This window comes from Pinus tabuliformis, chromosome J, assembly GCF_031772625.1.
Source record: "Pinus tabuliformis cultivar Carrire ecotype Pingquan chromosome J, CPIR1, whole genome shotgun sequence".
Taxonomy (NCBI): Eukaryota; Viridiplantae; Streptophyta; class Pinopsida; order Pinales; family Pinaceae; genus Pinus; species Pinus tabuliformis.
In genome coordinates this window covers 75,900,417-75,914,807 of record NC_142295.1, presented here as the reverse complement: position 1 = coordinate 75,914,807, position 14,391 = coordinate 75,900,417, and the positions used below count along the sequence as shown (strand labels likewise).

Genomic DNA, 14,391 nt, shown 5'->3' with positions numbered 1-14,391 from the left:
ATATGTTTAGAATCTGCCCAAACCCTTTCTGGGTATTGGAGATCTCATGTGGCCCAACCTCTCCACCAAATTTCGTGGCTAGACCACATCCAATGCTACCCCAAATCAACATACGGCCCTTTGCGTCCTCTGCATCAACCCTCCTAGGCTTTGCGCTGCCTCTTCCAGCACTTTGCTGCCTCTCTGATATGTATTCTTCAGCCTTGGATCGAAATCCCTTGCTAAACTACCCCTCACCGCAACTGATCACTCACTCGATTTCCACAGCAAACCCAACCCCAGAAAATCAAATTCCTGATCTCTCTTGGTGTATCTCCAGCTGACCCACAAGCCTCCTCTTATACTTTTCTTGTTGATGATTCAATAGTCAAGATTAAGTCCCTAATCAATGGCTAAGATTAGAACAGGCTTGATCCTCGTCTCTTAGAACTTTCTCACCCATATTATATTAATACACATTAATATTTTAATTTTCCTAAGTTTGGACTTAGGAACCCCATTAAAAATATTAATTATTTTAATATCTCTTCATCTAGGTGGAATTTCTACAAATGATTTCTTGATCTTGGAGATCTCATGTGCCTTAGCCTCTCCACCAATTTTCATGGCTAGAGCACATCCAATGCTACCAAAAATAACACTCCCTCTTAGTGGGAATGTGCTCTAGTAATGCTTCACCATATAAACATCACACTAATCCTCCGCATCAGTACCTGTGCTGATGCTTGGCCTGCTGCCTCACATCCCCCGCACTGTTGCTTCCTGTACTGTTGCCCATGACACTGCCACTACCACTGCTACATTTGTACTACAGCTCCCTCCCAACATGTTGCATCATGTTGCCCATAACACTGCCACTGCTAACTGCAACTCAGTTATCGAGAAGTAAGTAATTGACTTCACCCAAACACTGACATCCTGGTTAGTCTGGAAGCCTCATGATGTTGAAGCTACCTCTGCTGCCACTGCACTACTGCAACCTCTTTTGTGCCTCTCGCAATACTGCGCTGCTACAGAGTTCTGCACTCTAGCACTACCTTGTTGCTCCATCACACCTTGCTCCACTCGACACTTGTCATCATGCTACTGTCTTTAAGGGCTCCCGTAGCCGAATGTGATCCAAGAGTTTAGGCACCTCAAGGATCCTGCCCCTTTGCACTGTAGTCCTCTCGACTACAACTCTATGTCTCCCCACCTCTTCTCTAGAGGCACATGAGCACTCATGGCACAATCGTCATCAGTCTTGACATCCTTCTCTGCCTTTGCTGGAGCAGCCTTTAAGTCGGAAGCTTCTCCCTTGCCTTTCCTGGGGCACTGAGATGCATAATGTCCCAGCTCCCCACAGTTGAAGCACCTGACCTTGGAGATGTCTTTCTTCTTCCTCTTCTGAACCCCCTACTGTCCCGCAGATGGTAGAGTTGCATCCTCCTCCTCCTCCTCCTTGATTCAAACTCCCTTACTGCTACTCCTTGCCTTGGTCATTCTCCTGAGCTCTTCCTTTTGAAGAGGTGCCCACATCTCCTCCCAACTGGGGAGAGTCGCTCTACCCAAGATGCTTTGGACAAATGTTTCCCACTCCTCAGAGACTGCATTTAGGGCAATCCTAACCATGAACTCTGGATCCGGTGTAGACCCCACGGAAGTAAGTTGTTCGCGAATCCCTTGCAACCTAAGAAGGAAGGGATCTATCTCCTTTCCTTTCTGCATCTAATATCACCTCAGCTGATTTTCCAATAACATCTTCCGCTACACGGAAGAGCCCTAGTACAAGGTGGTCAGGGTCTGCCACATCTCCCTTGTTGTGTTCTTCTCAGCAATATGTGGTATGACATGATCCTTGACGTCGTCTAGAATCATGCATTTTGCCTTTGCCTAGGCCTCGTCATACTTCTCATTTGCATCAGGGTCAACTGGGATAGCTCTGGTTCTCAACGCATAGTCCTTGATGCGATGTCTATCTAGGATTGCCAGGATCCTAGCCTTCCAGATGACAAAATTGGAAGGCTCGTCCAATTTTTCCTGATCCCTCAATCCATTCACTGCCATCTCTGCTCCTCTTCTCTAGACTCCCTCTAAGTCCTGATTTCCCTCTTGGAAATCCTCCGGCCAATTGTCGAATCACTCCTCTCCAATCCTCCTTTGTCGCTACACCACAGATCTAGATTTCTTGTCTAGAAATTTGTCGAGGTAGTACTTCACTCTACCTTAGTTCAGTCTCCTTAGACACTGTTCTGCATTGACAGACACAGTGTCCCACCAGCTTCTCAAATCAAAGTCTGCACAGCTCCCTTAGCCCCGGCAACTCAAAAATTTGAACCCTTCTGGCTCTGCGCAATCGCAGTGAGAGCTGGATTAGCTTCTCCTGGCCACTGCGTCAATCCTTCCTGGCTAAGAAAGATGACTGGGAACTACGTAGGCCTGATCTGCCCCCCTCTGCCTCTGCGCTGGTCTGGACTGCTGACGCAGCTACTGCATGGGCTCCTCCCAACTACTACGTCCTCCTCTCCTGGCTTAGAATGCTGACACAGGCACCACATGAGCCTCTACGTCACCTTCTCTACACTGCGTCACCCTTCCTTCTGCGCCTCTGGCTCTAGAACAACGTTGTCTCTCGGCACAGCTACTTCTTTGCTGCAAACTTTGAAATTTCTCGACTAGTGCCTTCAGTCTCCTATGATCTACAATCACTCTAATACCATGTGAAAATTCCTATACTCGAAGGAACCCCTACTGCAATATCTGGTTTCCTATCTCCTACTTGTTTTTTACATTAACAAGTTATTTAATAACATAAATATCGAATTAAACACAATTGCAGCCTTCACAAATATACCAATCAACAACTGAAATAAACTGAGACAACACAAGGGACACCGTTATTTTTGGACAATCGTCCCCGGAAAAACCCAATTTAGGAAAATCGGTGCAGCATATATGAGGGTTTTATTATTAAGCAGATTTATGGATACAACTAGGGTGCCAGAAATGGCTCACCCTTCAGAGAATATCCTCGGTAGTAGTACCTCTATCTAGAGACAGATATTCTGGCAAATCAGCAATCGGATGAACAATCCCACAGTGACTCAGCTTGTTCCTTGTGCTGGAGAGCAAAAGCTACTCCAAGCACTCCTCTAGAACTATGTCACCGTTCCTTGGCTCGGCGTCTGTTGATCAGCTCCAAGTCTGCCCCACGGACACTCCCAGTGCTACCTCTGAAGCCCTCTGACTTCTGCATCAGCCTTTATGGCTTCTGCGTCAGCCTCTACGCCCTCTGCGTCCTCTGCGTTGGCCTCCTTAGCCTCTGCATCCTCTGTGCTGGCCTCCTTAGCCTCTGCGTCCTCTATGCTGGCCTCCTTAGCCTCTGCGTTAGCCCTCCTAGGCTCTACGCTGCCTCTTCCAACACTTTGATGCCTCTCTAATATGTATTCTTTAGCCTTGGATCGAAATCCCTTGCTGAACTGCCCCTCACTGCAACTGATCACTCACTCAATTTCCTCAACAAACCCAGCGCCAGAAAATCGAATTCTTGATCTCTCTTGGTGTATCTCCAGCTAACCCTCAAGCCTCCTCTTATACTTTTCCTGTTGATGATTCAATGGTCGAGATTAATTCCCTAATCAATGGCTAAGATTAGAACAGGCTTGATCCTCATCTCTTAGAACTTTCTCACGCATATTATATTAATACACATTAATATTTTAATTTTCGTAAGTTTAGACTTAGGAACCCCATTAAAAATATTAATTATTTTAATATCTCTTTATCAGAGTGGAATTTCTCTAAACGATTTTTGGGTCTTGGAGATCTCATGTGCTTTAGCCACTCCACCAATTTTCATGGCTAGAGCACATCCAATGCTACCAAAAATCAACCTTTTGATTATTACATCAGATTCCTTTTGAATTACCAATGCAAGACAATATGCCCTGAATTATATGCACAATGTAAATTACCATACTTGTATTAAATGTTTGACAAAATTGATAACAAGTTAACAACCAACTAGGACAAAACCCAAAATTATAAATTATCATAAGAACTACCACAAAACTCAGAAATGGCAAGAAACAAAGATAAAACATCGTTTATGCTTGGTGTTGTTGCACACATTTTGTCAAGGTTCAAGAAAGCAGTGGTGCCAAATTTTTTCAAAAAATCTAGATCATCAACCAACAATTTTTTGAGTCATTGTAAACCCATTCTACAAATTTGTAATGCAAATGATGCCAATAAGACCGTCTATGTATGTAACAACCTAGGTAAGCCTATTGTTTTGGCGACGAATTTCATCCTAGGAGATTTTTCGTCTCACTGATTATCTGTGTTTCTAAACACAGATGATCAACAAAGTTTTTCCTTCCAGCCTCACCCCAAAGCTAAGGTGGAATTTATCGTCAAAGTCTTAGGTGAGTCCTAGTGTTTTAGTTGAGTCTTCTATAAAAGTGACTTGGCCAAATTATTTTATTACAAATCATTTGGTCTACTAGATGATATTGTGTTGCAAAATTCGGTAAAAATTATGAGGGTCTGTAACGAACAGGTATCCCCCTTTGAGGGTTGAATTATTTTAAAAGCTTGCGTAAAAAATATTTTAGTTCATGGTCCCTCATACTTGAACACCATGGCTAAAATATTTGAGGGAGGAAAAATAATTAATCCCCTCATGAGTCAATTAATTAATTTTTTTGGCAAAAAATAAAATTAAATCCTAGGCCAGAAAATCTAAGTTGCGTGATGCAGGGAAACGGGTACGGGTATGAAACATGATATATATATATATATATTAGGACATTTAAGAAATGTTATGTGCAATCATAAAGCATACATGGTACATTATAATTTATTACATTTAAAGTTTAAACATTATGATTAAATTGTCCAATGCCAATGCATAAACTACAAGTCTCTAAATTTACATCACATTTATTCATGAATGATCACATAATAAAAATAACAATACCGGAATATCCAAAATCAACCTTTATTATATATTCAAATCTCAAGATCAACCTTTATTATATATATGAGGTTGCAAGTACAATAAAGACTATGACATTGCAAGTACTATAAAAACTAAAGACTAATCCTCATAAAAAATAGAAGCAGAAGCATGCTTAACAGTGGATGGTGGAGTTGAAGAAGATGATTGGCCGAAGAAGATGATTGGCCAATTCCACTTCTAGGCTCCTGGTCCTCAATATTCAGGGTAGCAAGAGATAGCTCCAAACTAGGACTTTTTGGATACACATCCCATTCTTTAGAAGGACCATTGTTATATTCTGGACTCCTACAAGATGCAAGGCAAAGGTTGGAGTGCACATAAACAAGATCCTCTGCCTTCTGTGAGCCCAACCTGTTGCGCTTCACAAAATGAATAAAACCATAGGTGCTCCAATTCCTTTCTGCTGATGAAGAGCTTGCCACTTGTGAAAGAACACGAATGGCAAGGTTTTTCAAATGTACACCATTTGCTCCATGAAAAATTCACCACCTAACTAGATTCATGGTGCTTCTCTCCTCCAAAGATGATATATTTGAATAATCATCTAATCCTGCAACAAAACTGGCAAATTCTTCCTTCACCTCCCTGTGTAGATGAGCTAGAAACATTCTCATAATGCCTTTTTACACCCCATTAGCCACCTGTCTATCCTTATGGGGTGCCTTCCTCTTCCCATTGCTTTGAGAAATAAGCTCCTCATCAGAAAATTTGGGGTTCAAGGCATGTGCTAAAGTGTGCAATGGAGTGTTGAAATTGTTCCACCTATCAACAATGATTTTTTTGACTAACTCAGCAAAATGATCATCAACAAACAAAAGTTGTGGAGACTCTTGTGAATGATTTCCATAGTTTTCTCAACCATGGTATCCATGCCAACATATACCTCTCCTAAGAAAGGTTGGTCAGTGTCAGCATTTCGAAGACGCTCAAATGCAAGGGTTGTGAACTTTAGCAAGAAATCTATCTTGCTCCACCACTCCTCATCAAGGCACAATCTACGCACCATATATCCCTGCTCTGAATTTTTCTGTCTCCACTCAGCCCAAAGTTGACTCATCGCCATAGAAACTAATGCTTGCTTAACCTCAACAAGGCGGTGCAACATTAGGAAGTTTGAGGCATATCTTGTCTCAACAACTTTTAACAACTCCAATTTGGAGTACTCTCAAAATATTGCTTGAGATTGGTGGTGGTTGGTGATGTATTTAAATATCTCCCTCCCTTCCCTTATCCATGGAATTTTATTGTCAATCTCCTCTAAGATCAAATTCAGATTATGGACAATGCAAGGTGCCCAAAAGATGTGGTCATACCTCCCCTCAATAATTAAACCTGTAGCTTTGCAAATTGGTGCATTATCCATTATAACTTGCACCACCTTGTTAGGTCCTATTTGTTCAATAGATTTTCTAATAACATCAAAAATGAACTGTGCATCTTTTACCTCTCCTAAGCAGTCTTCCACCTTTAAAAACATTGCTCCTTTTGGTGAAGTGGCAATGATATTTATCAATGGTTTGCGCCTTGTATCTTTCCATCCATCTGAGACTATGGTAACCCCAGAGCTACTCCAGGGAGAACGAATTAGTGATAAGATATCCTCCACAAGCTCCTCATTTTTGAGAAGCTGAGTTCTGACTTTCTCATAGTTGGGCACCTTGTACCCTTGAGGAGTTTTGTTAACTGCACTTATCATATCTTGCTAGTAAGGAGAAAGAACAACATTGAATGGGATACCACATGCATAGATGCACCTAGCCACTCTGGAATCAACTTCTTCTCTCGCTTGCACATTCACCAATTTAGCAATTCTGCTATCTTGAACTGAAGCGGATGCCCCTCTGGTATTTTTGGATGGTGGTTGTTCTTGTTGTTGAGTGGCTCTCCTCTTCCTTGCTTCAACTACAATCCTTGGCTCAATGTTTGGTGGAGCTTGAGGAGTAGCTTGACTAAGCTCTTCATGCCTTCTTTTAATTCCATCTACCTCATCTTGCTCTCTTTGATATGCCCTCCTCACCAATGGGTCTGTTGTTTTTGTGCAACCTGCAATCCCCTGTCCTCCTCCATGCAAAATATGTGCCTTCACTCTTGGGTAGGAGCCCTTGTACGAAATACTGCGAAGATTACATCGCCATTCCCATGAGCCACCACCTCCACATCTTTGAAGCTTCTGAACATGCCTCCAAAGAGGATAATATTCAGACATCAGGTTAGACTTGGGGCTTGAACCTGCACCTTGGTTGGAAGCCATTGCTACAAAAAAAAAAACACAAATTTGTAAAGAAAAACCATTTTTCATATTTTTGGAAGCAAAAACCCTCGAAAAATAGAAGAAATAGTGGGAAAAAAAACTAAGAAAATGAATGCTTCTTACCCAACTTAATCTTTGTAGTTGAAGCTACCCCAAAATGCCACAAAAGACGAGAAATATGGTTGTAGCTGAGCCAAAAACCAAGAATGTCGTAGCCAAAAACTCCCCACTTCAAATCTGCTTGTGAAATCTCTTTCTCTTGCTGCTGAAATCTCTTTTGCTCACTGTTGAAAATGCCTTAGCTAAAACCACTGCTCTTTTCCTGTTTTCTCCTTACTAAAATCATCCGTCTCCAAGTGAAATGACTTGCTCAATTCATGTGATGAGGGAATGAGGCGAGAGTCTTTTTATAACTTGCGAGAGCCATCTAGAAGCATCCAAAAGATATTTTATTCGCCAAATAAAATAATAAAAACGAAAAAAAAAAAAAAAAAAAAAAAAAAAAAAAAACATCACTTGAAGGTGGAAACGAGGCCACACGACATGGAAACGTGTTTCAGGCTGTACTGGGCCACGTTTCCCCCACGTGAAACGTGGCAGTATGGCCTGAAATGCGTTTCCAGGCCATTCCAAATGCATTTCCGCATTTTTTTACCGTTTCTACCCAAAAATGGGCTCAGGACCAACGTTTCCTGCAACATAGTAGAAAATTAATTAATTTAGAGTCAAAATTAAAATGTTAGAGAAATTAATTTATCCAAGTGGAAAAAATTCGTGGGGCTAAAAGAAGTCAAATTTTGGAGGTCCCCCACCAAGGGAATATTGGGAATTTCAATAAAATTTGGATCCTTGGACCTTGGTGGTTGAGTCAAAGTCAAATTTTTTGAGGAAATTAGCTCAAAATTTTTTATTTTTGAGCTAATAAAAACTGATTTGATGAGAAATTCGAAAATTCCTCAAAAATAATTATTTTCGACGGCAAAGATTAAAATATTATCAAAGATTTATTGACGAGGATCAAGCCAACTAGCCATTATTTTCCACTTCGAGAAATTTCTCTATAAATAGAGGCCATTTTGCCTCTATGAGGAAAGGGATCTTGAGCTCTGATTTGATGTAACTTTGTAAATGCTAACGTAAAGCCATTGTCCCGCTAGGAACGTTTTGATCATCATAATAAAAGACTTTGGGGTGCAGTTCATGGTGTCTTTGTCTCACTGATTTGTGGTATGTGTTGGGTATGTGCATTCCTATATTGTGCTTCAAATATTAATTAAATCGTTATTTCATTGTAGATGATAGGAACATTCTATTGGTAAGTTTTGGGCTTATCTTAGGTGATCTGATTCATTGTATGTTCTAATGGTTTTTTCTTGAGAAAATATATAGAGTTTGCAGGTTCCCCAGCCCTTGGGCTCCAAGTTCACAAATTGTGGGCATAGGCTGACTATGTTTGGATTCTGAATATTTTATGTGATTTTCTAACTTCACTAAGGTTATGGTTTAACATTTATTTTTCGAAATACATCTAGCCATTATCAAGGTTTATAGAAATTCTATTCTTCAAAATCTTTCTAAGCATTGTACATTTGTATACTTTGTAAATATATTTTGTATCACAATGTTTTGTAAATAATTTTATTTTCTAACCCTTGTTTTGTAGTTGGGATTTGGGGTTTTGGGAATTTTGAATTTTTGTATATATTGGGGTTTTGGGCACTTGTATCTTTATTTGTGTAGTTGATATTCAAGAAGATTTGCTAGGTTAGAGCTAGATATAGGCCCTTGAGGATAAGATCTAGTCTTTAGAACTTTTACGGGGGCAACAATAGAAGAATTTTGCAGTGAAATTGAAGATCTGAAGCAAATTCGAGTTTTTGGCGAGGGTTTGAAATTTTTTAGGGTTTATAGGCTCAGCGTCCTCCTTTAAACAAGTCGTCCAACCCTCCTTGTCTCTGTGTCAGCCTTTTCTAGCCACATGACTAATTAGGCCTCGGCCTGTCCTATTAACCATTTTCGTGGGCATTCTTGGCCTTTTAAGGCCTGGTCGTGAGGCCTAAAGGCCTCAGCCTTCCTCCTAATCCTCTTGGCCCTCCTTCTCCTCCATCCTCCTCTCCTAGGCCTATCGTAGGCCTTCCCACTCCCTTGGCCTCCTCTTTTCTCCCTTCCCTTGCCTCCTTGTCCCTTCGCTGCCCCTCTTCCCTTCTCCTACCCTTCGCTAGCTCCTCTACCCCTGCCGTAAACCATACCAGGCCTCTCGGCCTCCCCTCAAGCTAGACAGCAGCCTTCTAAGGCTTGCCATTGGCCCTTTGTGGCCTCTAACCTCTAGCCGCTATCTTTCCTTGGCCTTAATCCCTCTCTTTGGCCTCTCTCCTTTCTTCCCTAGCCCTCTTTTCCTCACTGTGGTCTATCATTCAAGTTCTGAAGCTAATATTGGTGTTTTTCAGTGAAATTTTCAAGCTAACTTTGATGTTTTCAAGTATCAAGTCATTGGACAAGTTGGGCAAGTATTTTCAAAGGGTTTGGGCCTCAAGGGTTTGTTATCTAAACTTTATTTCCCTCATTGTTTCCTACAACAGTCATATCTTTTCTTAACAGTGGTGAAAAATGCATAGAAGTGGCACAAAAACTCATATCTAAGATATCTCACATATTGATAAGTCATTTATGCATATTGAGCAATCATAATTTGGCATGAATCTATGAGTTTGGGTCACTCACATCTCTGCATAAGAAGTCTGATATAACAGTGGCAAATCACATCTTAAAAAGACTAACACGTCTAAAATCTTGCGTGGAAAAGTTTAATTTGGCATTTGGTTTCTATTGTTTGCATTGGACATCTCACTTTGCATCCAATAGTGCTATAATACTAATAATCTCACTGGTGTCCAAGATCTATCTTAATACTAGAATACAAGTTACATAAGTGCTCTCATTGCTACACATTTTAATTGTTGCTTGTCTAGTAATTTTAAGTGCTATTGTTATTTGGAATCTAACGTTTGCTTGACTCTTGTAAGCTCTTTCTCACAAGATCATTAACTTTGCACTAAATTCACTCATATAAGCACTTAATCCATAATTGAATATCATCTTGTGTCTCTTAAGTGAATTGGACTAATCATTGAAGAATATTGGCTAAGAACACTTGCAATCTTATTGGTATAGCTCTAATTGTGTATCATTAAACAATTTGTGATCTTGAGGTTCTAAGAATCCAATTGGTTTGATATCTTGGCATCTAAGTGTTCTTTGCTTAAGAGTTTCTAATCTATTTGAATATCTCTTGACAATTGGAGTTAAATAATATTGGCATTTATCTCATTGAAATATCTTGGAAGCTTTTAATTGAAGCAAGAGCATTGATAATCTTGTGATAATAATCGTTGGTATCTTGTTAAGCATTGGTTAAATTATTCTAAGTGCTTCAATTATCATTGGACAAGTTATTACGGGATTTGGGCACATCTCGTAATTGTTGAATAATTGTATATTGTGGGTATCTATTGTATCTTATTGGCACTTGGTGACTTGGCACATTTTCTTTTGGTTAAATATCTTATTGATGAGTACTTGTTGGTATAATTTAAAATCGAGTCATAATTAAGTACTTAAGCAACTTAAACAATCTTACCTCAAGAATCACTCACTCCATCTTGCATTGCATTCTAAGTCTAGTTGCATTAATAATTTACCTCCAAGCATAAGCTTGGTTGATAGATATTTAGGGCCGCCCTTTCTCAATTTAGCTTGAGGAATTTAGCCGCTCTTTAATGGTTAACACGGTGACCTTGTAGTCGTCAGAGCCACAGTTTCTGCAATGTCAAAGGCATCAGGTGGTTGGAACACAGGGGGAAGTATCATTAATCAAGCCTTTGCTTGTTTCCCGTTGGCTTCCATCCCACAACCCACTCTAGAGACTAGTTCCAGAACAGTTAAGTGAAAGGTTATACTTAGAATAAGCATATAATTAAAAGTAACCAAGATTCTTGCATGACGCCTAGGTCTTAGGATTTGCATAGCATATAGGTTAGTGAAGCATCCAAGCAACGATTGTTCATCCGGCTACTTGGCATCTAATTAATAATAAGCAAGAAGTTGACTCCATAAAGCATTGGTTTCACATTCAAATCTAATCTAATCTTTAAATCTTGCTAAAATTAACCCAGTAGCTAGGCCATTCAATCGTGTCTCCTAGACTTGTTGGTTGCCAACTTGTCTTCTGTCTTCACATTTCCATAGAGACTACCCCCCATAGCCTATTGTTGGGAGACAGCTAAAAAGGAGTAGGTGGGGATCAGAGTGACAGCCCCTGCCATGAGTCATTGTCGCAGTGCATGTATAATCTGAGCGACAATAGGTGTCAATGTGGACATTTGGTCGATATAGTACCAAATAAACTCAAAGATATCTTCATACTTGAATGAAGTGAAATGAGCTTGATCTTAATTGCAATGTTTTTCTCCCTGAAAGGATTAAAAATTTCTGTAGGCAGAAAAAAATAAAAATTGATCAAACAATAGCAATTGCTGAAATAAAACAATATTTTATTGTTCAGATCTTGTAAGGACTATTGCCATATTAATGTGGAGAAATAGAGTAAGCTGAATGGAAAGCACCAAAGTGGATACATTAACATGAGCAATTTGTCTCATATATAAAATTTCGTGAACAAATTTAACCTCGGCACACCTCAATCACCTGTGCTTATGCATATTAACAAGAATAAACGAAATATCTAAAATCAACGAAATTAAGAAATTTTGAAGCATGGAACATTACAAAACACTAAATGAAGAGAAATTTACCTTGTGCTCCAAATAATCCAGAAGGGAAAGTATATAAGACGGAGCACAATCCATGAAATCGCAAAAAGGATAAACAAAATGCTAGGTATCATGGTAGAGCCGCTGTATTTAAACATCTTGCTGATTTCCAAAAGCACGTCACTTGCATCATGGATGGCTAGAACAACGGAGCCAACTCTTGAAAACCTGAACAGGAATACTATCAACCCATGTCAACAGAACCAAGTCCAAATAATTTTCTAAATTCTTGCAACAAAGAACCTAGCAAAGAGCATGAATGCATTTTCCTTCACAAGAAAGCAGATTCATGTTTAATCTTGTGGTGACACACACCAGTGTAGCCTCACTTACCCATTAAAATAAGAGTATATAAACTTTAAGGCGTGTCTCTAAAACTAAACAATCCTAACAGAATATATATCTGTGAAAGAACTGAAAAATTGTCATGACGTGATTTTGCTTCACATCATGCTTTTGGTCACAGCTGGGCATTGAAACGGTTTCTTTCTTATTTCCCTTCTCACCTACGAGGTCAAAATTTCCATTCTTGCCAAGACACCCATCAATTTGCTGTCTCCCAGAAAGATGCACATTCTGTCATTTTGATCAACCAGGCTCGTAATCACCTTGATTAATATAGGAATTCTGTAATCTCATTTTCTAGTTGTGTTGTACCACATATGACAATAGAAAACATGTCTCAATTCTTGCAAATACAATATGGAGACAGATCGGACTCACTAGAAACAATTACAATATCTAGAAACAATTTACAATATCTATTGCAAAAGATCCCAATATAAACACGCAATCAAGTCCATTATCTACAACTCTTATAAGAAATCCCAAAACAAACACAACAAACATAGACACGTCTGATGCAAAAATTACATGACAACTTATAATGCTGTAATCATAAAAGAGGAACCAGTAATAAACCTTAGCAAATATGATGCTAAAATGAGAATCACAGTTGCTACATGATGAGACATGGACAATCCAAAATCCGATCGCCTAGTCTCCCAAAAAATCAAAGCAAAAATACTGTATGTATAAAACCCTGCTGCATACATGTACAGTAGCTTTAACTTTGTCCTGCCAACCATTCCATTGAACAATCACAGTAAGGTCAAGTGTAACACAATGTCACAAACTCCACCTCAGTTATTCTCCTAATAGAAATCAGTTTCTTTACAATGATGGGAGCATCTACAATGATGTTTTACAGTTTTACACAATGCAACCAATATTAAACACAGAAAACCTTACTTCACTTTTTGATCTGGCCATATCTGTTCACCCGGTCCAACCCAAAAGTTCTGTGTATTTGTGAACCATGGCTCGTTGTAAGTGACTGCCAATGCCAGTGATTGTGCTGAAAAGTAATACAAACACTTCCAAGCAGACTCTTTAAACTTTGTATGGCGTTTTCTGTGATCCGCAAGTTCATCTTCATGCAAGCCATTCATAGAGCCCAGGACAAGCCACCTTCCTAGACTCTGCAAACCTTCATAAATGAGAAAAACTTCAAGTTTGTGCATATTGTTACATAACTGAAAAGATGCTAGCTTTGAATGCATTAAAAAATTTCAGTGTTGCAAATATCTCTGATTTATCCCAATATTTCCAATATTTTTCGAGCTTTTCAGGTTGCCAATTTTCTCGATATTTTCCAAGTTTTCCATGTCAAAGTTTATGTTTGCCCATATTTTCCAATATTTTTCCCATGTTTCGGATAAGTTTATTTCCAGACCCTTAACAATATATTGTGTTAACGATATTTGCAACATTGTTAAACATAAATTAGGTCAAAGAAATATTTTCTCTCTCAAAACAGATAAAGTGACTCATCTTGGCAAGAGTGTTTTCCACTCCGGCCAAGAAAAGATAAGAAAAAATTATAAATGTCCATGAATAACCAAAAATAGTAGGTCAATGGAACTCAAAGTACAACTTGTAACAATCTACTATGGAAGTGCCAAACCTACTGCTGAAAACTAAAAGAATAAGGATACAGGCGAGTAAAAAAGTACAATACCAAAAGCAGAATGACTCATCATTAAGTATAGATGTAGAAGTTGGGGAGCAAAAAGAAGCATCTGCAGCCACCTCAATCACTGTGGTGGTGCCAATGCACTACCTGATAATGTCATTAGAGGAGACCTGGGACTAAGAGGGCCTGGCTGGAGGGTCCAAGGAGGAAATCTCATAGAAGTGGGTCTTCCAGCCACTGAATGGGAGGATGTGCATGGTCTCACTGATCCGGCACTGTGTATATCCAAGGCAGGGGAGTCTGCATGGCACTTGCTGCCACCTGCAGCTAAGAT

General features: G+C 39.6%; 1 protein-coding gene across 3 annotated transcripts in view; it reads right to left on the bottom strand.

Moving 5' to 3' along the window:
• LOC149225585 (ceramide synthase 1 LOH3-like) overlaps positions 1–14,391 on the bottom strand; it is a 65,379-nt gene that overhangs the window by 6,080 nt on the left and 44,908 nt on the right. The window contains exons 2-4 of one of the 3 annotated variants that reach the window (XM_089377170.1): positions 13,334–13,563; positions 13,004–13,159; positions 12,065–12,250 (exon numbers count right to left, since the gene is read on the bottom strand). In XM_089377170.1, coding sequence (XP_089233296.1) covers positions 12,065–12,250; positions 13,004–13,159; positions 13,334–13,563 — 572 coding nt within the window. Of the gene's footprint in view, positions 1–12,064; positions 12,251–13,003; positions 13,160–13,333; positions 13,572–14,391 lie in introns of all 3 variants that reach the window. The other 2 variants (XM_089377172.1, XM_089377171.1) reach the window with 2 other exon arrangements.